Genomic DNA, 26,278 nt, shown 5'->3' on the forward strand with positions numbered 1-26,278 from the left:
CCAGTGAATCAATGGAGGCCCCAAAAGAAGGTGGCCTAATCAAGCTCCTGCCCTGCCTTGGCCGAAGAGCCGGTCTACCCAGGCCCTGACTCCCAGCCCAGTGCTCTTCCTATCACATTGTCATGAGGTGAGACAAGAGGACAGGGGGGTGGGGGTAACATCTGGCAGTGCCCGGCGCTCCTCTGCCACTGGAGGTCGAGTCAAGAAAGCACGTCCAACACCCTGCACACTCAAGGCTAACCCACGACCAGGCACCCTGCCCAGGAGGTGCCTGAATGATACGTCAAGGATCCTCGTTTGTCATGATGTGACTTGAACCGAACTTCACCCGCCAACAGGGCTCTGCACATGGACCACCACGACCGATCCTCGAGGGTCCTGCTTGAGGCTTAACGTCCATCACACCGACCATCTGCCAGCTGCTGCTCGATGACCCAGGCCTGAGCCTTCCTACCAAAGGCCCAGAGTGGACGCCGGAAACCAGCACTTCCTTCTGCTTCAACTCTGGACACTGATGCCAGTCTCCCTCGGGTTGTCTAACAGGCTTATTTCTGGGCCACGGCCGGGAGACCCACACGAGGGCAGGCACTCTAAAGCTGGCAGGACCGGAACGGAAGGCCCCAGGAGGATAAAGTCAGTACCCTAGGGCAGGCTGGCTACCTCCTTGTCCTCAGTATTTACTGAGAATCTACTATATGCCAGGCCTTGGGGATATGGTCAGGAGTAATTTGAAAAAAGCCCTGCTCTTGCGGAGCTCATCTAATGGGGAGAAAGAGATAATAAACAGAAGAAACGCACCACGCAGAACATTAGAAAGTGCTAAGCTCTATGGAGAATACGAAGCCAGGAAGGAGGACTGGGCGTGCTGGTGTGTGATGGGAGCATCTGTGCGAGAGGTTGCGCCTTTAGATAAGAGTGGGTAGGCCAGGTCAGGTCTCACCAAAATGGTTGTCACTGAGCAAAGATGTGAAGGAGCAGCCGTGTAAATATCTGGGAGAGGCGCACTCCGGCTAGAGGGGACAGCAAGTACAAAGGCCCTGAGGTAGGAGCTTGCTAGCATGCTCCAAGCCCCCAAGAAAGCCGGGGGTAGCTGGAGTGCAGAGTGTGGGGGGATCGTAGAGGATGAGGTCAGAGGTCATGGGAACATGGTCATCTGGGGCCTTGTGGACCACGGAAAGGGTTTTGGCCCTTACTCTATGTAAAATGGGGAACTACTGAAGGATTCTTAACAAAGACACGACATTGAAAAAAGACAATTTGGGGGGGGGTGCCTGGGTGGGTCAGTTGTTAAACGTCTGTCTTTGGCTCAGGGCGTGATCCCAGCGTTCTGGGATCGAGCCCCACATTGGGTTCCTCTTCTGGGAGCCTGCTTCTTCCTCTCCCACTCCCCCTGCCTGTGTTCCCTCTCTCGCTGGCTGTCTCTCTCTCTATCAAATAAATAAATAAAATCTTAAAAAAAAAAAGACAATTTGGGAGACCAATGAGGTTATAATAATAATCCAGATGGGAGCCAACGGTGCCCTGGGCCACAGGGGCAGGCACAGAGATGGTGAGACGTGGGTGGATTTTGGATTGGGGCTGAAGGTAGGACTGGCAGGAATTACAGATGGGCTAGACGTGGGTAGGAGAAGAGAAGTCAAGGATGTCTCCAAGGTCTCTGGTCTCAGAAGCTGCAAGGATGGAGCGCTGTTGTCTGAGCCAGGGAGACTGGGGGGGAGGGCAGAAGCTCACTCCTGGCTAAGCTGAGTTTGAGAAGTCTATTAGATCCCCACTTCATGACATTGAGGAGGTTGGAGGATCCAGGAGCCTGGAGCTCAAGGAGACGGCTGCCCCAGGGGCTGGCCGGATACTCTGGCTCAGGCAGCACACCTGCTCTCTTAGCCTCAGCAAAAAGGCTTGTTTTTCATTTCAGTGTAGTTTTTATTTATAATTATGTAAAATATTTACACAGTTCCAAAGTCAAGTCTGCAAAATGAGGAACTAGCGTCTCTCCTTCTTTTGCCTCTGTAAAGAACCATGCTATTAGTTTTGCGGTTTATCCATCCATACGTTATCCTTAACATAAGTGTATGTGAATATATACTTGTATCTGCCTTTACAGGGAGAAACACAAGTGTACTATATATACTTTTCCCACTTAGCTTTTTCTCAGTTACTGTTATTTAAGGTCATTCATTTTTCTCTGTTTTTTATTTTTAGGATGGCTTTCCCCCCACCCTCCACCCCCACTTTTACAGATTCTTACAGATGTCTGTACTGTGGTGGTTCAATTCTAGCAAGTACCAGCACTCTGGGTAAGGGGCAAACAGTCCCTAGGATTCTATGTGCAGCAGTTTACAAGAGAATGAGTTATTCTGTGGTTTCTTCCTGTTTCGAACTTCTAGAACTCCCTGATTCTTGAGATAGGCATGGTGGGGTCTTGTCATATGCTAGAAGTATCAGGGCAGAAACCGGGGACTCAGATCATAGTCGGTCTCTGCTAATGTCAAGTGTTTGACCTTGGGGAGCCTCACTCTTGCTGCAAAATGAGGAGCCTGGACTAGACGTTCTCTATGGGCCTTGGAGTGGACACTGGTTCTCCAAGAGGATGGGCGGAGGCTGAGCTGAACCCGCTCCTGGCAAAGTTTCATGTTAGGGGAAGGCAATAAAGACAAGAGTCATCGTGTGACTGCCTCCACCCCATCACTGGCTTCTCTGCACATGGCAAAGGGCTGCCCGGTGACACGGAGCCACATGCTGGGTTATGGAGACAGAGCTGCGAGCAGGAGGCAGGAGTGTGCTTACAAAGCAGGGGGTCAGTAGGAGCAGCCAGCTGGGCAATACAGTTCCAGGGAGCTCACAGATGCCGGGATCTGAGTGGAACAGCAGGTGACTGGGCAGCTGGTCAGGATGGCAGAGGGCTGAATGCTCCCCCAGGGAGGCAGAAGCTGAGCCCCCACGGCTGGCCTGCCCTGACAGCGGGCTCCTGCACTCTGCCTGCCTGAGGCTGGGCCAGTGTCACCTTCCCCAGAAGGGCCGTCTGGAGCCTGGGGGCTCACTGGCCCCGGCGGTGCAGATCCAGAAAGTTCCCGGAGCATGAGCATTGCTTTTATTCTTTCTTCCACGGAAAAAATTCCAACTGGAGCCACCCATCCTTCATGTTTTTCCTTCTCTCCCCACACTCCCCAACACAACTCACACATGTAAAGGCAAGAGGCCAGGAAATAAATATGCCAAAAAGAAAAATCGCTGGAAGAAATAGAAAGAGCAAAACTATGAGCCGTCCCAAAGTGGCAGCCTGGGTGGGGCTTCCCACTAAGCTGTGCCTCACACGCTCGGGCTCAACGTCTTCTCCCAGATTCCATCCACAGCTCTGACTTCTGCTCGCTGCAGCGAGAGGCAGGGAGGGCCCCAAACCCTGGGGACTCCGTGGGGGTCTGCTGAGTGGCCCTGGGGCCTGCCGAGAGCAGGAGGACAGCTGGCTGCAGAGCCTGGAGGGGCACAGGCACTCATCCTACGCCCTTCACCTTTCAAATCCCAGATGTCAAATCCACACTCACCAAGCTCATTAACCGCAGCCCGTGGGGCCGTGCGGAAAGGAACATGGGAGAGGAATCCACTTTCTGCACTGACCGGGTCTTGACTCAGTGTATCTTGGAAGAAAGACGAGGAGGTCTGAATGCTCCCACCCAGGGCCAGCTCGGTAATTACAGGTTTTCATAACACTCCGGGAAAGAGCCGTGGCCGCGATGGAGAAGCAGGGGAAAAGCTTCGTGGCAACCATTCCCAGGAATGAGGCCATCCTAACCACCGGACCACCCTGGTGTGCCCTTTCCAACTCCTCCGCTTCCTCTGACATACAGGATAACAACCAGCCCAGCCCTCCCCCTGGGACCATCCGTCCTCCCCTCCACAAGCACGCACGAGGTGAATCCGGTTCTGGCCCCAGAGCCATGGGCCAGGGCTCCTGGGGAGGACAGCAGGTGGAACGGGAGCACCTACCCCTGCTGACCAGACCTAAGCGCCCCTGGGTAGACGTTGTCAGCACGACCTGGCTTGACGGAGGAACTTAATCACCAGCCAGGATTCTGCAGACCTCAGCCTAAAAGGATGGGAACTGGGCTCTGGGACCCAAGACAAAGATCTGAGGCTCCGTTGGACGCCAGGAGACAGAGAATCTTTTCAGGTGTCCTCTCCTCGCCCGTCAACATCTCTCTTCTTCCAGTTCCCAATCTCACCTCCTTTTTCTCTCCTCCATGAACTCTGTCCTCAGCACCACCCCCAGAAGCCTCATGTTTTCCAACCATGTGCCTTGGCACCTGCTGTCCTCCTCCAGGGATGTCCCCTCCTAGACTCGCCGCCTGGATAGCTGCAGGCAAGGCATAACAGATGCAGCTGTAGCTTGAAGTGCCGGGTCTAAACCCTTCGCTCGCTTTTCAGGGTCTCTGCAGACGGCCCGCCTCCCTGACCTGCCCTCTCCACTTGGGTGCTGTCCTCTCCAGTCAGGCCACCCTGCCCACTGTCCCCGAATGTCACAGGACTTTTGCCTCTGCTCGGTCACTTACTGGGAATACACTTCCCCCTGCCCTCCACCTGGTCCCACTGAAGGGACCGATCGATCACATTGTGCTTCCTCCAGGAAGGCTTCTTGGCTACTGCAGTAAACCCCAGAAATCTTTTTTTTTTTCTCAAGCCCCAGGGCCTATGGCTTGCATTGCACTATCGCACACACATACACACACATGTGCACAGGCATATACACACATGCATGCACACAAACTCCTACAGCACACACATGTACACACACACACATACAGGCACAGCATACCCACACACGTACATACATAAAGACTCACACATGCAACCACATTACAAAGTGAATTGTTCAGCATCTCTCTCTCTCTTTTTTTTAGTAATCTTGATGCTCAACATGGGGCTCAAACTCATGACCCGGAGATCGAGAGTTGCCTGTTCTACTGACTGAGCCAGCCAAGTGCCCCTGTCCAGCATGTCTTCATCTTCTGTCTCCTACTAGACTGTGCACTGGTACAGGAGGAGGACTGCAAGGCGCTCAGCAGACCCCCCACCCCCGCTCCCTGACCAAAGCCCCCTTCTCTGGTCCTGCTCGTCTCCCTGTAAAGGAATGGCGACAGGCATGGCTCCCACCACCCGGGGATCGTGAGGTGGGTGAGGCCAACACTGCAAAGTGCTTCTGCCTCAGAAAGAAAACTTTCCTCTCTGCCCTGATGATAAGCAGGAGATAAATGAATCCTGGGATTGGAATCATTTTAATGTAGCTAAGCTGACATCATCTCTTTGACCACAGCCATGCTCGAGGGGGGCAGCCTTGACCTATTTCTGTGGGCAGTCACTGCCAAGAGAAGGAGCGGCCTTGAAGCTCTCCCCAACTCCTGGCCCTGGGGAGAGAGGATGGGGCCTCCAGGCTCCCTTCCAGCCTAGACCGTCCCGTGTTGGATTTGAGCCAGGGCTCACAGGGCAGCCTCTGTGGAATCTGAAGAACTCAACATCCCTAATGGCCTTGCTGAGACCTAACCCTGCCTTGGGGAGATGGCTGGCTCTATCTCCAAATATCCCTTTTAGTGGGCTCCAATTGCCATCCACCTCCACCAGAATTAAGACTGCTGCTAACGTGAAGAGTTCAGGGTGGAAAGTAGGGGGGCACCTCGGGCTTAGTTAAGTGTCTGACTTTGGCTCAGGTCATGATCTTGGGGTCCTGGGATTGAGCCCCGCATCAGGCTCTGCATTCAGCAGGGAGTCTGCTTCTCCCTCTCCTTCTGCCCCTCCCCCTGCTTGTACTCTCTGTCTCTCAAATAAATAAATAAAATCTTAAAAAAAAAAAAGATGGGAAGTAAGCCTTTACCCAGGAGAAGCTTACGTCTGAGCCTGGCGCAGAGAAACGTGGAGAAGGGCTGGGCTAGTTGTGATTTCTGGGGGAAAGGGGCTGGAGGTGGGCTGAGCACCTGCTGGCTTGGCTGGGAGGGTCCCTGCAGGTGTGGCCTGAAGGAGACTTCTTCCACGTTGCTGCTCTTACAAAATGAAAAACCTTGGGCAGACTCAGAGAATTTCCTTCCTTCCCGACGCTCCCCGTGGCTCTGTGGTGGGCTGGCCTGGCTGCATTGTAAATGCCCACTTTAGAAGGCCTTCACCAAAGCTGGTAGGCCCCCTCCCTGGCAGCAGAGACTCCCGCCAGGCCACCTGTGTCCCCGTGACTCCTCCCAACCACAGGGGCTCCGTGGGGCTTGGGAGTGGCTCCGACAGCCCCAGAGAGCCCGTCTCCTGACCCTGCGCTCAGCAGGCTCCTCCAAGAGAAGAATGGCTGGCCAAGTGCCCGGCTGGTCCTGCTTCAACCCCTCAGGCTGGGTGGGGGGATCTGAGGGATTTAATGGCCGCCACTCCCAAAACAGGCAGGCAGGACTAAGGCCTAGTCGTTAGGCCACCAAGCTGGGTCTTCAATTCCACTGTTCCCTCCACCACCCCTATGCTGCTTCCAACTTCCCTTTCTGCCCCTCTTCGTCCCCATCTCTCAACTGCCATCCACAGTCTTGACGAAGTCAGTCCCGAGAAGGTGTCCAAGAGTCTCAGGGTACTACTTGCCCCAGGAGGGCAGCTACATCTTGCAGGGAACACAGAAAACGTGGATTTTTAACCCCAAGAAGGCATGCGCTAATGATGGAAGTCCAGGCAGCCGAGTCCCAGCACCTCTCAAAATAACATTCATTCACGCTACGATTATTCATGCGATTAACGTACAGAAGGAAAATCTACGGAGAGTCCACGATGCCTCTACCAAGGGCACAAAGAAGACTGACAGCCCCAGACGGCTGCTCACATTATGGAGAGCCTCCTCGTGCCTACACTCCAGACAGACACCGTGGCAGGGAGCTGGGCAGCCCTGTCCCTGGGCGGCATGGTGGTGCGGTATGGAGGGCACGGAAGGGCCAGCGTTGCCTGGCTGGGCCATGCCAGTCTGCACAAGAGGCATGGCTGTGGTCCCAAAGAGCTCCAGAGGAGATCAAGCGCGAAGACTCAGGAGACCCATGTCCAGAAGGGGGTGCTCAGGGATGGGTCACCGAAAGCAGGAGAGCCCTCTTAGCCTGCAGCTGCTGTGGGCTGCTATGTTAGCTACAGGCTGTGGACGTGGAGAAGAGGCCGCACTGCTGTAGGGGGCAGGCTTTGCAGCAGGCATCTCCAGGGAGATGCTGGAGGCCACGGCTGCCTCTGGGCAGGCATGGGTCTGGGCTGGCCAGCCCCATCGCTGAGGCAAGACCTGTCCTGGCTGTGCCACCCCACACTGCTGCTCCTTCTTCCCCCTCCCCCTCCCCAGGCCCTGCCAAGCAATGTCAGGAAAGCAGGGCACCCTTCCGATTTTTCCTCTAGCCTTCCAAGTTCTGTGGCTACCCATTAGGTGTCTCTGGCTACTCCCAGGTTACCCTGAATCCTCAGGTCTCCCTCGGCAGCATTTGGCAAGACCTTCTGCAGCCTCCAGGTCAAAATGCATCCCTGGGGACCTCTGTCTGCTCTGGGGCAGGGAGCCCACAAGGTGTGTGAGGCTGATCAGAGTGAGCTCAAGCATCTGGCCAGCACACGAGCCTGAGATGTGCGTGTCTCAGATCTAGTGCTGCGTTCAAGGACTAGAGCATGCTGGGGAATGGGGCAAGACAGCCCGGGGCCCCTAGGACCTCTCCCCTGGCTTTCTTGGTACCTCTGTCCTGGGGAGGGACCCTGGGCAGGCACTCACTCTCAGCAGGGACGAGGGGCAGGGGACATGAGCTCTGGCCACATAGGCCTGGACTGGCCCCCAGAGACACGTGAGAGCAGAGTGAGAGCTGTGACTTCGCTGGCTGTGCCTTGTTCTCAGCTGTATGGCAGAAACAAATTTTCTTCTCTTTGGGCTTATTGGAAGATTTGTGATAATCTAGGTCAGGGATTTGCAAACAACGGCCTATGGGCCAAATCCCCCACCATCTGTTTTGTGAATAAAGTCTGCTTTACTATCTGGTCCTTTATGGGCTAAGTTTGCTGACCCCTGATCCAGACAGGATGCCCAGGACAGGGGGCACTCCAAAAGGAGCAGCTGCAGTCACTACTTTACCATAGCAGGGACAAAGGGACAGTGGTGCTGGTGGGGGGGACAGTTGGGATTCTGGCACCAACCTGATCAAATCTAAGGAGCTCTTCTATTGGTTTACATGCTTAGTTTCCATAACTGGGTGTCTCTCTCTGTTCCCAAGGACGCGCCCTGGGTGACCCACAATTGGGGCTCTACACACACCTCTCTCAGTGACGTCCTCGTCAGGTCCGGGGGTGGCTGCTCAGCTCTCAGGGGTCCTGTTGGCCCACGGAGAGGGTCTGAAGGCTGTTCCCCAGATGTAGCATTCTGTCTGCCTCCCGCCCTGCTTCTGAGCAAAGATATGGAAGAAGTGGCCCTTGCAGGCTCTGGCAGCCCAGCAGGGTGGGCAGTGTTCCTCGTCCTCAGATCCAGCACTAAGAGGAGCAGCCCCTTCCTGAGCACCCCCGGGGGGCACGTGTGCTCAGTGAACCGCTTTCTCTTTCTCGGCTCCTTCCTTCTGCTCTTGAGGCCTCTCCCCCCGCCCTGACCCTCGGACTGTCCTACCTCAGCCTTCTCTCCTCCCCCAGCCAGCCCAGGCCTGGCTCTCCGGGGCCCGGGAGACTTGCTGCTGAGCAGCGCTATCTCACAGAATTTTCGGCAAGGACGGAGATGTTCTCTAGCTGCTCTGTCCAGCATGGTACCTGTTGGCTGCGTGGAGCTAGTGAGCTCTTGAAAAGTGGCCCGGGTGGCCGAAGAACAAATTTTACCTTTATTTCATTTTAACTCACTCAAATAGCCGCCGTAGCTATTGTACCGGACAGCACAGCTCCAGCCAGAAAGGGCTCGTTATCACTTCACCCCATGACCCCGTCTGCAGCCGGAGCCCCTGCAGTACCCCTGGTGGGAGGAACACTCGCAGACGGGATGGGACAGACTACAGAGGGTCCCCTTTCGCCCATCGCCACGGTTCCCTCACAACCTCTTATCGTACCCACCAAAACGTTTCCAGTTCTGAGGGAAGGTCTCTCCTCTCCCTGCTCTTCTGAACCTCTATAATAATCTGGTCACCCATCCCAGGCAGGACACCCCTCGCTCAGACAGGCAGACAACTCCAAATCACCTTTGATTCGGGGGCGGGTAGAAAGGAAGTGCATGTCTCCCTGTACGGGGCCAATGACGCAGAATCCCGTGGAAGAGCGTCTGGGTATCCAATTCAGTTCTTCGACGTCTTGAGGAAACCACGTGGCCTCTCTGAGCCTCCCCTATATAACTCTTACGATGGGGACACTTGCCTGTGTCTTATCTGCTTCCCAGGCCTGCTGCGGGGATGCTGGGAGGAACACCGTGGAAGACATCTCTACTTGTGTTGCTAATGTTTGTATTCTTTTCGGGGCACCTGGGGGGCTCAGGCGGTTAAGCGTCTGACTCTTGATTTCCGCTCAGGTCATGATCTCAGGGTCGTGAGATCAAACCACGTGTGGGGCTCCGTGCTCAGCCACGGAGTCTGCTTGAGATTCTCTCTCTCCCTCTGCTCCTCCCTCTGCTCATGCTCTCTCTTTAAATAAATAAGTAAATAAAGTCTTAAAAAATATATTTGTATTCTTTTCCCTCCTACCCAAGGAAGCCTTCCCTGTCAGTGTCTGACAGATTCAAGTATTTCCGTATGCTTCCAAGAAAGATCAACCTTTTATGACCGTTGAGATTATAGAGCTTAAGGGAAAATAAGTGTCTGTGTGAGTGTGTGTGTGTATCTTGGAAAGTTCTCTTTTCCTGGAAGTACCTGCCGGGGCTCCTGGAGGACACGTATGTTCCAAAGCTCCGATCACGGCATCCTCCGGCTTAACACCTTCCCCAGGGAGGAAACACTCTCACTCATGTTCCACTCTGCAGGGCAGCCATGGACGGGGGGACGGAAGAACGGAGGAGAGGATAGGGAAGGCATTCTTGGAAAGATTCGAACTTGATCCAGGGAAGAAAAAACACAGAACACCTCAACCCATTCAAAGCTATTGGTGGATTTTACTAGGTCATTGCAAGTGCAGGCGGGGGGTGGGGGAAAGCAATGACACAGAAAGGACCTGGAAACAGATACAGATGGTCCCCATGCCCTGGTATTCACGCTCCTGTGTTGTCCTTTTCCACACTGTACCGGGGTTAGTTTGTATGGCCAACAGAATACGGCAGAAGGGAGGGGATGTCACTTTTGAGATTAGGTTGTAAAAGACATGACAGCTTCTCTCTCTGGCTCTCTCTGATCACTCATTCTGTCATGAGCACCCCACAGAGAGGCCCACATTGCAAGGAAATGAAGCTTCCGGCCAACAGCCAGCGAGGAACCAAGGTCTGCCAACAACCACGTCAGTGAGCTTGGAAGTGGACCCTCCAGTCCCATCCGAATCAAGTTTTCGGATGATCACAACCCCTGCCAACAGCTTGACTGCGATCTCGAGAGACTCGGAGCTAGAACCACCGATTAGGCTGCTCCTGGATTCCCGACCCTGGACACCGCGTGCGACCAGGAACGGTGGTTGCTGTAAGCTCTGCATTCCGGTGCACTTTGCTATGCAGCAACAGATAACCAATGCAAACGCCCAGGCCAAGCTCCGTTTCCGGAGAACGACCCCTGGAAACGGTAACTGGCAGAGTCCCCAGAGCCGTCACACACACCCAACTACGCGCACAGACACGTGTGCCCTACGAACAGACACATGGGTGGTGAGTCCTCGTGTCGCGCAGCCCTTGACATTTCACCTGCTTTCCAAGCATCATCCCTTTTGAACTGTGAAACAGTCTCAGAAGGTAGATGTCCTTGTTAGAGATGAGAAACACGCCCCGGGGAGGTGCAGAAATGCCTTTGAGGCAACAAGACCCCAAGCAAGTCTGGACAAGTCTGCACATCCAAGGGGCCACCTACCCATTCGGTTGCAGTGGCTCCTGCTCTGTGACTTCCAGAAAGTGAAAGTAGAGGCACAAGGGATGTTTGCGTAAAGTGGGATGGGTGTGGGCTTCTAGGAGCTAAAAATGCTGTCTTCAGAAAATAAAACCCCCTCATCCACCCTCCTTCCCTCTCAACCCTCCCTGTACTGGTTTCTCAGGGTGCCGGAAACTCTCGGCACTAGACCGTTCTCTTAACTCAGGACAAATGCAAAGTGACCTGCCCTGGTTACCAATTAAGGCCAGATCGACCACTGACACCCCAGTTCGCAAAAGCAGAAAATCTGGGCAAGAAGAGCTGTTTAGGAATAGTGGGAGGCGGGGGTAGATGGAGAGATGGAGGTAGTTCCCCCCACCTGTGTCAGAAGAAGGACCGCCGTTAAATTCCTGAGCTTCATCCAGGAAACAGTGCCTTTGGAAGGAGCTGGGCTTCGCGGGCCCTGCCTAGAGACATCCCAGCGAGCACCTCCCCATCCCGCTCCTGACTGAACATCTCCAACCTTCCAGAACATCAGGGCAAAGTCAGAACTCCGCCCTCTGCCTGTCCCATCCCCACTCTCCTCTCTGAGCCACGGCTGCAGCTCACGGTTCAAAGGCACCAGGTTTCCTGCTCATGGCGACGAGGCTGTGCCATCTGCTCCCCGGTGCACTGAGCCAGTCTGGAACACGTTTACTGTGGCCACTGGGCTACCAGACCAAACACACACACACACACACACACACACACACACACACACACACAGAGCCCCATATCATATTTTTTTCCTTCTCACAACATCCCTCATCTTTGTTTTGGGTCCACACACATCTTCCCGGAGTTCAGCACTGGCCCTGAACAAACAGAAAGCCTGCAATTAGCTGAAAATCTGAGTCTGAACACAGCTTAGGGGCGGATGACTACCTGGGGGAGGGTGGAACTGTGGCTAATGCCCCCTCCCCCCCGGGGTGGCTGCTTGTGTTCTGGGCTCATCTGTTCACCTGGAGAGGGGGCTCAGGAGATGGGGGCTCACCTTCCCCCACATCACTGAACCAGGGTCCTGCACATTCTGGGGCCTCCCGTCCATCCCCGAATCCCTCACCCGTGCGCCTGCTCCATGTGACAGGGGGCTGGACTGAGGTAGGTAGCGCTCTCCGGGTGCGTGCCAAGCCTTCCTCCGGGGGGAAGGTCAGGGAGGAGGGCCAGACAGGCCTAGAAAGACCTTGCAGGGTAGAGGGTGGGGCAGGTGGGACCTGTACAATGGGAGGGACAACAGTCCCAATGCAAGGGCAACAGTCAGGTGGGAGGGGTCCTGCGCAGACAAAGAGCACAGTGGGGACCACGCAGCAGAAGGGAGGTGTGGGGGGCCGGGGGCAGGTGGGGGGGCCATGCCTCCAGGGACTGGAGGGGAGGGGGCAGGTGTGGCCGGCACTGGTAGGGGGCTCTGAAGGTCTAGGAGGAAGGTTACATGCTGTCAGGTTCCTTCACTGCTCTGTGCAAGCTACTTTGCTCATCTGTAAAATGGAAATTAAACGATCTCTTTCCAGGGGTTGTAGAAGATTAGCGGTAATTCTGCCCCAGACTGCTAAGGTGTTAATGTGCTGGGGACTGTAAGTGTTGAGCTCCCCTTGAACTGCTGGTAAGTTTGACTGTCCACCTACAACCGGACCTGCAGAGCTTGCCATGCCTGTGGGCCTGTCTGCTCCTGGTGCTCTGGCTGCCCGTCTCTCTGGCTGCCTCTCCGGCTGTCTGTTCAGATCTACTTGGAAAGAACTGGCAGCTGCATCTATCCTGCATTTTCAAGGGCACTGAGATGCCTGCACGTGCCACCCGAGAGATGACCCCTGGGCACGCAAGGGACAGGGGACACCTCAGTCTTCGTTTGCCCCCTGGGGGATAAACACAGGCATCACCTCCGAGGACCCAAGGGCCTATCTTCTTGAGTTATTTTAATTCTGTTTGCTGATGTCTTGCCTAATTGAGCCCCTGTATCACTTCTGGAAACCAGCCCCCCCCCCCATACTCCAAACCATAATAGAGGCTACCTTGGCTTCCCCAAAACACACGCATTGGAACAAAAGACTAAACTTAAATTACTGGGGAAGACTCAGAAATAACTCCTGGAGCTCAGGGTAGACGCTGATCGGGCGGGAAGGCTCCTTGGTATTTTTAAAGCCTGGGCTCGCATCCCTACTGGGAAACCTTGGGGAGCGTGCCCTGGGCCCGTCCCCCTGGGACTTGGGGAGTGGGAGGAGGTGCTCCCCGCCAGACTGCCCCCCCGCCCAGAGCTGCCCACCATTCTAGAACTCATACCACCCCTCCTCTAGCTGCTCACCGGGTGGGGCCCCTGCCACCCTGGCTACTGCAGGGACTGCCTAAATATGCCCATGGGTGAGTCATCTGAACCAGGGAAGGGCTCTCCAGGCATGACTGAGCTGGGGCTGGAGTGCAGGAGGCAGAGGGTGAGTGGCTCTGTCGGGAAGGTCTCGTCTGAAACCTTGCCATTCACTCATTCCTTTGAATTATGCACCAGCTCTCCACTCAGCCCATTTGAAAACAGCAGCCCCGTGCTGTTCGCCACCGCTGGCACATGAGTTAATTAGGGAGTGTATGAAGAAGGCAGTGAAGGTCCCAAAGAGGGAGGCGGAGCATGCTGGGGAGGGGACAGAGAGCTTTCTGCAGAGAACTGGTTGGGGACACAGGCTCTGAAGTCAGACTGCCTGGCTTTGCCGTCTGATTCAGCTCCTTCACCGCTCTGTGCAGGTGACTTTCCCCATCTGTAAAATGGAAATAAAAACAGTACCTCCTTTCTAGGGTTGGTGGCAAGAGGATAGGAGCTGATATTTTGTAAGGGGCTCAGTGTGTCCTGAACATGGGGAGCATTCTGGAAGTGCTCGTTAAATGGCTGAGTGACTTCTTGAGGACTGAGGGTGGGCTGGGCTTACCCATGGGTCTAGCCAAAAGGCCCCAGAACCAGTGGGATGTACCGCATACCCTCCGAGTGAGGTGGTCCCAGGCAGCATCCCGTCAGGCAGCCAGGGTGCTGGGAGTATGGGGACTCAGCCAGGTGGGCAGGGTACCCAGGGTGCAGACCTAGACCAGACTGGGTCCTGAAAGATGCACACAGGGGCAGCACATATGGCCTGCCTTTCTGGACTTTTCTGGAGAGGACACAGGGGCTGGGTTGAAGATACCAGGGTCACTGATTATTTGCATTGAAAGCCCCAGTTGGCCTTCGGGACGTCTTGCATACCTGCCATCGATGTCACCTGACCGCACCCCTGCAGGCTGCACATCAGTGTCCTTGAACGGGCAAGAATGGGTTTGGTGAGAGTCCTTAGCTCTTCAAGATCTCCTGCCCGGTGAGGGGGGAGCTAGTCCTGAAGCCGAGAGAGGCTGGCGCAGGCCCTGGGCTGCCCACCATGCATGCTGCCCCCCGGGCAAGGCTATGCAGACTTGGTGCCCGGGGCCCAGTCGTTCCGGGCCCCCAGAGTTGCCCGTTTCCATATGCTCTAGCAAGGGAGGAAGGGCTGGGGGTTAACATTTCTGAGCCAACTCCCAAATGCCCAAGATGGCCGAAACTGAGAGACAGAGGCCCCTAAGAAGGAGAAACTGAACCCACTCAGGTCGCTGTTTCCTGGGGTATCCTCTCTCCCTCCTGCCCCAGGCACAGAGCCCGTGAAGATGGCATTCCTCTGCCTCGGCCAGTTTCCTAGTCAGCAGCCCTATTGCCTGCTGCCCAGGCTTCCAGGCGCAGGCCCCCTGCATCTGCTTCTGCCGGCTCTCTTGCCTCCTGGTCCTTCTCCTTCGCCATCTGGGGTCTATGGGGTCTGAATACATCCTAAGAGCTGGAAAGAGGGCAAGAGAGCAAACAGAGAAGGGCAATGCTCCGCTTCCCAGAGCGGGCACAGACTGGGAGATGCCCACTGCCAGGGTGGGCAGGCCCAGCACCCGGGAGCGCTGCCAATAGGCACAAAATGGCCCTCCCATGGATGCAGGCCCGGGCCCCAGGGACCTGCTGGCCCTTCCCGGGGAGAGGGGCCCCAGGGCCTTGTTTTCTTTCCCACGAAGTATGAGGCACAGAGCCGGTCCTGAGCATGGAGCATGTGCCAAGAAAGAGGGGCAAGAGAGGGCATCCAGGGAAGGTGCCCCGGCTTTAGGTGAGTCGCGGGCCAGCTTTCCGGGGCCTCTCCCAGCCTGCTCTGCCCAGGAGCGCTGCGCAGGGCGGCTGCTCGGTCCACAGGAGGATCTGGCCATCATGATTTGTACAGAGGTTGAGGGCTTCTCTAGGCATCTCAGGGCTGGAATTTCACGTCCATCGGACACAGACGTGGACATCTGGCTTCAAAAAATGAGCTGTTCTTCTTTCCAAGAGTGCCTGCTTGGGGGTGGGCGTGGGGGAGGGAGGAGAAGGAGCCTAAAAATAATTCCTATCTGACTCATGTTGCTTCGAATCTGACAGGGCTGTCTGCCAGGTGGGGGTTTGCCTGTCCCATTTTCTTATCTATCTTTAGCAGGGACTTAATGAGGGCAATTTCCTTGCTGGGATATAAAGACAAACCTCAGGCAATGGCAGTGTGATCTGTCTCACTGTCCCCTGGGCTCCTGATGACAGGATGACAATGATGGTCACCGCAGGGCTGAGCAGTCCGGGGGGGGGGGCGGTCAGGGACAGCGTCATCCCAGGATGCGGCAAATGAAGCAGAGGTCCCCTCAATGAAACCCAAGCCAGGGGACGTCCAGGGCAGGAAGGGTCTCCTGCTCCTCCCTTCTGTGGTCCCCGGCTCTACCACCACCACCACCACACACACAAGATAAATTACTAGGTCTGAAATCCCATCCCTCACAATATAGTCCTTTACCTTGAGCACCTCTCTACCCTACTTTAAAGAGCAAGCACAGTTATTCTCATTATTCACTGCACAGAAGTTCTACAAAGTCCCGCAAACACTGAAGCAGGGACTACAGAACAAATTGCTCCCGGGGGAAATACAGGGTCAGGTTTCTGCAAGCCCGTGGTCACAACATTTTCCCCATTTGATCAATACATTATGTGTTTCTGCTTAAAGACACCTTGCTTAATACATAGCGTTGAGGCATCAATGGCGAACCCATGGTCAACAGCATTCTGTCGATCCTGAAAATACGTCATAGGTGTCACGACTATATGTAACTTGTGCCTGAATGACGCGTACCTAACACACGTATTTTTCTCCAGAAGGTACATCACAGCCCTCTTCCCTTAGGAACAGTAAACAGCACCTCAGCACTACACTTGGGGGCATTTTAAACAGCAAATTCACCAACACAAAGCACGTACATGTGAACGTCATGGCGCTAAATCGATCGTGAAAAGATGCTTGGTTGCAGGTCTGAAGGCTGAAATACGAAGGTGGGGCACCTCCTCGTCTGACCTCAGCTGGGAACGTGCATGTTGGGCAAGTCAAATTTCTCACCGCCCCGTGCATGTCCGTGAACGACCTTGAAAGGGCTGTGAATACTGATTTCGGGGGTCACACCTACATTTTAGCAAGCAGGCAAATTTGCAAATATGGAAGCCATGAGTAGTGAGGACTGACTCTACTTCCAAAAGGGCTAACTTAACAACTTGTGTGAATGAGCCGATGGATAAATCCAGGGCTCCGAACGAGGTTAATTCCCAGTCCATTCCCGGTTGGCAAGATCTGGGATTTAGTCGTCCTCGCAGGACGAAGGACTTCATGACTGCAGGGGTCATCTGCGGTGCTGAAGGGAGAAGCAAGCTCCCCAAAGCAACTGTGACTTACAGGAAGGGGGTTAAGGAGGCAGAGGGCATCCCCAGGGTCCTTGCCCATGAGCCTAAAAGTGAGGAGGAGGGACAAAGTGATTCTAGAATGGAATGAGGGGTGATCCGTAACCAGTGATGACCATCAAAGTATGGGGTAGTCGTCAGAACGTGTCAAGGAGTGGGCTGACCAAGGGCTGACGATAGTCCTAAAATTGTATTTTCGTCTTTTGAGTGAGGAGGATGGAAGCATGAGGTTGCTGATGGGGATGATGTAAAATTAAGGGGGCAGCTGAAACAAAGGTTTGCCTCCTATCAGAGAACAGGTGTTGGTTCAGGAAAGGCAGACCCTGCCGGAGCAACCCTACGATGCCCAGGACCTAGGACAGGATGGGGGAAGAATGATGGGCACTCTGAATTCTCATCTTCTTGCCCAAGAGATGGAGCAATATTGCTCAGGAAAAGAGAACTCTGCACTAAGGTTATAAATGGCCCCAGATTCTGAGGAATCTTGGAGAACACACAAAGTGCTAGAGACTGTAGCTATGTGCATAGACTTCCAATTAAAAAAAAAAACAACAGAAAAATACAGATATCCTTCCTCTCAGAGATTCCCAAACAGATGATTTGGAAGATACGATGTAACCACGGATAGCTACACAGATTCACACCAACCAGAGGAAATTTACTGCTTTTTTTGAAAGGGTCACTTGCCTGATACATTTGGGGATCCCTGCAAACATCAAGATTCAAGGAATGTTTCCAGGGGCTTGTGGTATCACTCTGTTCTGGGACCTGCCTTATTCATTAAAAACTTTTTAATTGATAGGTAAATCCTACAACAAAATCCACCCTTTTAAATGACATAATTCAGGATTTTTAGTTTATTTACCGAGTTGCATATCCATCACCACTAATTCCAGATGCCCTGTTCGTTGTTATCAGTGACCCAGATGATGTCAGAGAGAGCTTGCAAAATCAAATCTGATGGCTGACACTTTGTCCCTAGAGAAAGAGCCTGGCACCCAGGGAGGATTTGGGCACCTGCTGGCAGAGGAAGGGAAGGAGGGATGAGATTCTTAATTGGTTCCACAATTAGAGGACACCGAGCCACGGTCACGGTCATTTGTAGGACGGAGGCAGCAAGAGTTGCCGGAGGCTCGAATCACCCTGCAGTGTCCCGGATGTGGTCTGACTGCACCACCTGGGGACCCAGGGAGGGGGTGGCATGCAGAAGTGTGGGGACAGAGCTCACTCTCCTGCTCCTCGCCCAGCAGGACCATCTGACGCTAGTTTTGGATGACCATGGCATTCTTTTCTTCTTCCTTCCAAATCTGCTTTGCACATGGAGTAAATGAACCATTCTGGGACCTCACTTAATGAAACAGATTAATTTGGAGAATGGCTCTCTTGTCTCCCCGGCGGCTAGCGCAGCATCGGATAGAATGAGAGTGCCTGCATCAAGGAGATAGATCCTGGAGGGAAATTCAGGGCAAGGCTCCCTAACCCCTCTGCCAGGAGGCTGGGCTCTGGAGTGCGCGGTGTCCACAGAGACTTGTAACACCCTGGGCCGGGGCCCACCGGGAACCAGGAGCTCCTGCTTTTCCCTCCCAATTCTTTCAGTTGGGGGTGGCGTCGGCTGTGAGCTCCACCCTTCTGGTACTGTTTCTAGGGAGCTTTGTGGGCTGACTTGTGGGGGGTGTTGGGAATCCCTGGCTCCCCCACCTGTTCAGCTGCAGCAACTTTCACGCCCTTCCCACCCCCCTTCCAAATCCTAGTTCAATGCCCACCTCCTCCAGGAAGCATTCCTCAGCCACCCCCTGCTGGCTCTTTTCTCTGAATACTCGTCTGCTACCCAGTCACACACCATGTTCTGGTGGCTTCAGGCGCCAGAGAGGGCTGTGTAAGCTAAACCTCCGGCCCCGGGGAGCAGGGACCAAGGCTGGCACTTCTCTGCTCTGCTCCGGAGCACAGAATGTAATACGGAGCACCACTCCATCAATCCCAGTAGGAGAGTTAAGTACTGCTCTGCTGGAGCGTTCGCTGTGGGGCACCACCCAGACCCCCTTGAGCAATGGCGCACCCCCCCCCCCACCAGCTGCTGCATGTGCTGGGACAGACACCCCCAGCTCTCAGCCCCCACAGAAACTGCCCTGGGCGATAACAGTTGCTGGCTTAGCTAAGGTTGTGGCCATTCTCTCCAATGACCAGCGGACATATGGATATCAAGACCTGCTCCTTTAACTCCATCTTCGGACAGCTCTGACGTCACCTCCCTGTAGGGTCAGAACTCCCCGGCCAGACTGCACTGCAGCTCAGCTTCTCCCTCTGCCCTACCTGCTCCCTTCCCTTCCTGTCTGCAGCTCCTGATCCAAAGGACACGCCTCAGTAAGTGCCCTGCCCACTCATCTCCATCCCACAGTCGGCTTCCCAGGAAACAAAGACTCCCGACGGTTGGTCAGTGGTTCATTGCCTCAGTTTGCTCCCTCTGCAAAATGGAGCAGGGTGGGGGAGGAGTCGAGAGAATCCTGCACTCCCAGCAGGTGAAGCCTCACTCAAGGTCAACACAGGCAGTGGGTCAGCAGCGTGGCCGGGTCTCAGCCCTCCAGGAGCCTGCTCCTCTGCCTGCACCTGCTGGGTGGGTAGCTTGGGGCGGAAGAGGAACCTCCGCAGGCCCCCCTCCGGCAAGCAGGGCTCCAGGCACAGAGCCCCTCAGGCCTGCTGCTCTCTGAGCAATGCTTGAAATACTCCTTTAGGACATTCATATCATGAAATGCATCATTTCGTCTGAAATCAGCAAACATCTTTGAGTAGTTTCCCAAAAGAAACAAGTGGTTACTAGTTGTTTAAGTTTTGAGAACATTATTCAGGACAACAACCTATGAACTGTTCAGGAGCTTAACCTTTTCCTGCAAAATGAGGAAAAAACATTCACAGCTGACCTTTAATCACAGAGCCCCTTGGAGCAGCCCCTGGAGTGTGGGAGCAGAGCCGGAGGAGAGCTGTGCAGGAGGGGCCCTCCCCCCTTGGCTGCCTGGGCATTTAATCCTGGAGGGAAATTCGGGGCAAAGCTCCCTGGGCTCATGAGTGAGATCAAGGGTGACCGCCCACCCTTGCTGCAGCCATCTCCCCACCCCTCACCTTACAGTGTCTCCCATGTACCTCGGATTCAAGAGGGGGCCGGCGCTAAGCCTGTTTCCAGGGGCCTTACAAGGATTAGATCGCTCAAGCCTCCCACTTAGTAGACCCACTTTACAGAAGAGGAAATAGGGGCATGAAGCAATCTGCCCAGGTCACAGAGTTAGTGAGTGGAGGAGGCAGAAATCACATCCAGGGTCTAACTCCAGGGCATGCGTCTTTGACTACCACAATTGGAACGAAAAGCAGAAAGGGCGTGCCCAGCCTGGCGTCCAGCCGGACCTGGGCTATGATGCAGACTTCCCCCTCCAGGCTCCAGCGCACCACACAACCCAGCTTCAGCTACCAAGAGGTCTCTTGCTAGAGCCCAGCTGTGGTCTAGCTGCACACTGTCTTCTTCCATGACCAGCGAGCTTCCTCTGGTTTGGGTCCCTGTGCATGCAAGGCAGCTGCTCCTTCACCTCCGTGTAAATCTTTCATGAGTTCATTGGCGCGAATGTTCTTTCCCTGCGACCTCCTCTCCCCTGGCCCCGTCCCGTTAGCCTCTCCTCCCGGGACATACTTTCCATCCCTTTAATCATCTTTATTGCCTTGCTTTGGACCCTGTCCCGGGTCCACATCCTTTGCGAGGTGTGCTGACCTAACCGGGCATTTGTTAACACGAGCGTGGCTCAGCGGAAGGTCAGCTTCCCAGTGTGTGCGTGTCACGCTCCTCTTCCTTTATTCCTGGGTCAGCGGCTGCCTTCCGGAGGCCTGCCGCGGTCCAGGGGGGTGCCTGCCGAGCAAGGCAGCCAGGCCCACAAGCCAAGGTGTGGCTGACCTGGATGCAGGGCGGCAGCCTGCCACTGCTCCTGGGTCAGGGGGTGACTTTTCATTCGGAAGCTTGGGGACTCCCCACGCCTCCAGACACAGGCTCGGGACCAGGGGGGCAGGGGAGGAGGGACACCCAGCCTCTGCTCTCCCTGACTCTTCCCCAGTCACCCGAGAACCCCATTCCCCTTTTAGAGGGGTGCTCCCTACTTCTTCCCTCCACCAGGAGCCCAGAAACAAGGAATCAGCCCCTGGGAAGCAGCCCAGCACAGAAGCGGCGCACACAGCAATCATGTTACCTTGGTCAAGCCCGGCCTGGGGCTTGGTCCAACTCTCCCGGCTCATTTTCCCCTTTTCCTGCTGCTACACAGCGTGCCTAGTGGTTCTGGTTTCCAAGCCAGGACGGCCTTCCTCCTAGTTAGCGGTATCGTTACTGTCCCCTGGGAAGGGCTCAACCCCCTAAATCCACCAGCTGATGACGAGGCGTTCTGGGTGCCCCATCCTCCAGCCAGCCCGAGCTGTGGCCTCCTCCCAACACTCCTTGTTCGGGGCCCCACCTGTGGAGGGAAGGCTCCGGGACCCCGGTCGGTCACAGCGCTCGTTCCAAAGGGGTAGCAGGAGAACAGTACCTCCGCTTTCTGAGCAAGATGTCGCCTGGACTATTCCTTTGGATCTCTGAGACTACTCTCTGTTCATTAAAAGTAAAACCACAGGCCATCACTTTGATCTAAGAAATTCCCTATCGAGGCACATGTCTCATTTTAATTCGTTGGGCAGGAGCCTTTATCCTCTTTCCTTCTTTCCTGCCTCCTCCCCTCTTCCTTTTTTTTAAATTTCTAACCAGAAACAGTTGATGCGTATTCAAACGAAAAATACACTCTAACCCTGCTTTATTACAAATGTCCACAGACTATAAACACGGCTTTGTACCTGGAGTTTGCCACTTGAAATATACCAGGAAGACCTTTCCATGCAAGAAAGGCTCCAAGGGAACGAAGGCATGTCTTGCTGGGAAGCCCAGCCTCAGCTCTCATGCGTCCCGGGCTGCCTCGGGGCACCTTTCTATCCCCTTGCTATCACCCAGCAAGCTGAACTCTGGGGAGACCCTGGGTTCTGCTCTAGTTTAAGTGAGTTCCTGCAGGCACCGGACAGCAGGGGCACGTGCAGTGGCTGATATGCGTGTCGCCTGTCACCGCAGAGCCAAGCATGGCCAGGAACGACTCGCAGTGACTAGGGAAGAGCAGGAGACACACATACCCTTGGAATTGCGAGCTCCGGAGCCTCCTGGAGGCCATGTCTCAAAACACATGTCAGCTGGGACCTCATCCCTTGAGGACCGCTGTCCTTGCTGCAAGCGGAAAGAGCCTTCCTCTTCCTGAGCTGCGGAAGCTGCAGCCTGTCCTGAAGGGATCCGTTCCCTGGGCCAGCCCCGAGAAGCAGGGCTCCTGCTACCCAAGTGGTACCTGACCCCACCGCTTCATCTCATAGGTAACAGCAGGTCCCCGGGGAAAGCAAGATGTAGGCCACAACTGACGGAGCCACAGATGACTGGCCAAGGACAGAAAACCCAAAGCTCTCGACGGAGTCTCTCCTACCTCCGGTCATTTCTCCTCCGCCGGAACAACTTCTTCGTGTGGGCGATCTCCACTTCGTGGGGCATCGGGTGGTAGCCCTGTGTGGTGTGGGAGGAAGGGGGAGCGTGAGTAACTTGGGAAAGAGAGCAAAGACCTTCTTGCACGTAACTATTGATGATAACGTCTGTGACCAAAAGAAACTGGGGGTTTGGAAAGACCAGACTCTGACCACCAAATCCAGACCGAAAAATGGAAAATGTGAGTTAATCCGCTTCCCACCAGGCAATGATGCTGGAATTACAAAACCAAAGAACGGTAGGGACACAAAGGGGACCTTAGAATGTGTCATATCCACTCAAATTCCAGATGACGACACTCAGGGCCAGAGGGGTGAATGAACCCGTTCAAGGTCTCACAGAGAATTAGTAATGGAGGTGGGACCAGATCCCGGATTCATGGCTGCAGGATCAAGGACAAGTCACTTTTTGAACACTCATGACTTCTCTAAGCTTCCTGATACAGTGGGAATGCCAGTATCTTCTCCGGGCTGTTGCGGGGACCAAAGAGATGCAGCCCCTTGCAAGCTCCAAGCCTTGAGCAGACACAGTGTGCTAGGACCCCGGCTGCCTCGCCCTGGTCCAGGATGGCCTGTGTGATTTTGTGCTAAGACCCTCATTCCTCACACTCCTGGGGAGTCTTTACAGGAAACATGACATAGTTCAATGCTTTTTTTAAACTTTAAACTGGGGAGAATCCTAAGAATGATCTTTCGTATATTGTCATTGGAACAACTATATATCTATGTTAAGCTTGGAGACAGACCCTCTACTTACAACATGGGGCTGATCCTGCCAATGCCAGGCCCCAGGCAGAATTATCTCCCGAAGCTGGGCTAATGCCAGCTCTGTTCTTAACCATCGCCTCCTCCCAGCAAAAAAGTGTGTTCTGGTGGGACATGGGAGAGAACACTGTCATCACATCGTGGGCAGCCTGTTGGGGTGGGTGGGCTGGGGGTGCTTGAGGGGACCCAGGCCTGGAGGGCTGGGAAGAGGGGGTGATACCAGTATACAGGTCCTGATGCAGACTATAGCCTGAGTGTGACCCCCCCCGCCCCGCCGCACGTCACCCACGAGGCCCTGCGCAAGCATAGGGTGAGAGGGAGTGACAGGGCCCAGTGTGCTGGAGAGTGGTCAGTGAGAGTCCATTTAGAAGCCCCCCCCCCCACTTTATAGACAGGGAGACTGAGGCCCAGATCCTCTATGGTAGCAGCCGTCTGGTTTCAGGCTCCACAGTGGAGGGCTGCACTGGGCTGCCTTCTCAGGGCTTAGCCCCCAACCAAGGTTGGGTGGATGTTGACGGCTCTGGCCAGCCTCAAGGAGCTTCCCAGGGTGGGGCTGTCGGAGTGCAACAGGCAATAGGCTCAGGGGGACACAGAGACTCTGGCATGATGGATGCAGGGCCTAGCCTCCTATGGAGTCCAGGGAGGGAATGACACATTTCAACATTTATTGTCATAACACTCCCTCCCTCCTACTCTGCCTCTTGCCGCCAACAATCTGGCCAAAAAGGCATGAATGAATTCCGGGCTCCAGGCAGCCACAATGGGCCTCGGCAGTCTTAGGATGTGCTTTGTTTAATGGTTTTCTCAAAGGATATTATTTGCTTTTCTTTAATACAAAACACAAACAAGGAAAAACACCACGTCTTCCCCTCTCATTTCCCCTCTCCCATCCTGACCCAGCTCCGGGCTGGCCCCTTCCCTCCCTCCCGGCCTCGGGTCACCGCAGGAACACACTGGGTGTGCCCCACGCAGACAATGGAAGGAAGCTGAGGCTCCTTCTCAAGCTGGCGGCCTGGATTGGACTCTGGGCTCTCACCGTGAGGCCGGGCAGACGGAGCTGTCCGCAACACTGCGCCTTCCACCAGCCCAGGACGTGCAGCCTCCTTTGTCTGGGCTTTGGAGTCCGGGGCTCTGCCCTGCATCCTGCCCTCCTCCTCCACACACCACAGTGCGAGGCAGCTGCCCTGGGGACTCAGGCTCAGTTGGAGTCCTAGCTCTCCACCAAACTCAGTGTGGCCCAGAGGACCTGGCAGCCACCCCGGGCTTCTAATGAAGCCATTGCTGTGGCCTCTGTGTCCATCTGACTCCCCCCAAATAAATATATATGTGTGCACAGCAGTCGAAGCATGGGCTCTGCTGCTGAACTGTGCACGCTCAGCCCCTGGCTCTTCCTTTAATGATCATGTGACTTTGATAGCTAACCTCACCTTGACAGCACTCGGTTTCCACATCTGTAATAACGGCATCAGCCTCCTTGGGCCCTGGTGTGGGTTAGCTGAGTCGATAAGCATGTAAAGAATGTAGCCCTGTGCCTGGTATGTAGTAAACCTCTGTAAGTCCCTCCAGGGGTACCTCCGTCACCCTCACCTTCATCATCTTCCCCATCATCCTGACACTCCGCTCAGGGCTGGGTGGGCCCAAAGCAGCGAGGCTGAGCTGGTCCCTCTCCTCGTGGAGCCCCCAGTCCTGGCACAGGGTCTGGCTGAGGTGGTCTGCAGGTGGGAGGAGGGTGCGGGAAGCTCAGGTCAGGGAAGGCAGAAGGATTAGCAGAGGGCCTGGTGACCCAGGGGCAGAGCTGGAGCAGGAGGGGACGTTCTGCCTGTGCCCTCTTTGGCCTGAGGCTGGCAGACCCTGGCGGGAGGCCAGAAATCAAGTACAAAAGTGACGAGGGTGACGGTGATGGAACCAAGTCTTGTACTTCTGAGGCCCTCCCTCTCCAGGAGCAATCCAGGCCAGGGCGATGGAGGACAGGTCCCACCCCCAAGACCACCTGGAACCCCAGGCTATAGGCATCTGGGTGAATAAATGAATGAGTGAATAATGGGTGGCATCTGGGTGAATGAATGAATAAATCAATTACACAGGACTTTCAGGTGCTCCTGAATAAGACAGGGGACACTACTTATGCAAGCTTCACTGGAGGGCCCTCTGCCATCAGCCACTTTGTTTCTCAAGCGGGTGGTCGGCACCAAGTGACACATACAACTCAAGATGCTGCCCACACTCCTTCCAAGACAAGGGTAACGGGGTGTCAACAGGGGCAAAGATGAGGCCAGTAGAAGAAAGCGAGAAAATTTGTGCTTAGTCACACACCTGCAGTCAGGCTAGCTGCTGATCTGGGTTGGTAGAAGTTCTTTACTCAGAGGTAAGGCTTGTCCATGAAAGTTCATGGCAGCATTATTCATAGTAGCCACAGCTGGAAACACCCCGAATGTCCACTAACTGACGACTCGATGAGCAAAATGTGGTATGTCCATTCAATGGAATATTATATGGCCACAGAAGGAAGGAAGTTCTTTTTTACTTTTTTTTAAAGATTTATTTATTTGAAAGAGAGAGAGCGAGCGAGAACGAGAGAGAGTGGTGGGGAGGGGCAGCGGGAGAGGGAGAGAGAGAATCCTCAAGCAGACTCCCTGCTGAGCATAGAGCCTGATGTGGGGCTTGATCACATGACCCTGAGCTGAAACCAAGAGTCAGCCGCTTAACCAACTGAGCCACCCAGGCACCCCTAAAAGGAAGGAAGTTCTGATACATGTGACAACGTGGATGAACCTTAAAAACATCACACTCAGGGAAAGAAGCCAGTTACCAAAGACCACATATTGTACAATTTCGTTTTTACGAAATGTCCAGAAGAGGCAAATCTGTAGACAGAAAGTAGATGAGTGGTGGTCAGGGCCTAGGGAGAGGGAGGAAGGCGAGTGACTGCTAATGAGTACTGGGTTTCTTTTTGGGTGATGGAAATATTCTGGAGTTAGATAGTGGTGATGGTTGTATGACCTTGTGAATATACTAAAAAACCAACTAACCGTATGCTTTAAAAGGGTGAGTTTCATGATTTGTAAATCATATCTCAATTTAAAAAGGTTGGAAGAAAATCTGGGGGCAGTATATTCTGGGTAGAGGGGACAGCAAGTGTTAAAGGAAAGAAAAAAGAAGATCCAGCCACAATGGAAAATGTTCCTCTCTC

General features: G+C 54.5%; 1 protein-coding gene across 10 annotated transcripts in view; it reads right to left on the reverse strand.

Moving 5' to 3' along the window:
- Positions 1-26,278, reverse strand: part of CTIF (cap binding complex dependent translation initiation factor) — a 285,846-nt gene that overhangs the window by 108,720 nt on the left and 150,848 nt on the right. For all 10 annotated transcript variants that reach the window (XM_048218621.2, XM_026496276.4, XM_048218624.2 and 7 more), the window contains one exon: positions 22,269-22,345. In XM_048218621.2, coding sequence (XP_048074578.1) covers positions 22,269-22,345 — 77 coding nt within the window. The remainder of the gene's footprint in view (positions 1-22,268; positions 22,346-26,278) is intronic.

The sequence above is a fragment of the Ursus arctos genome, unplaced genomic scaffold (assembly GCF_023065955.2).
Source record: "Ursus arctos isolate Adak ecotype North America unplaced genomic scaffold, UrsArc2.0 scaffold_17, whole genome shotgun sequence".
In the NCBI taxonomy this organism is placed as follows: Eukaryota; Metazoa; Chordata; class Mammalia; order Carnivora; family Ursidae; genus Ursus; species Ursus arctos.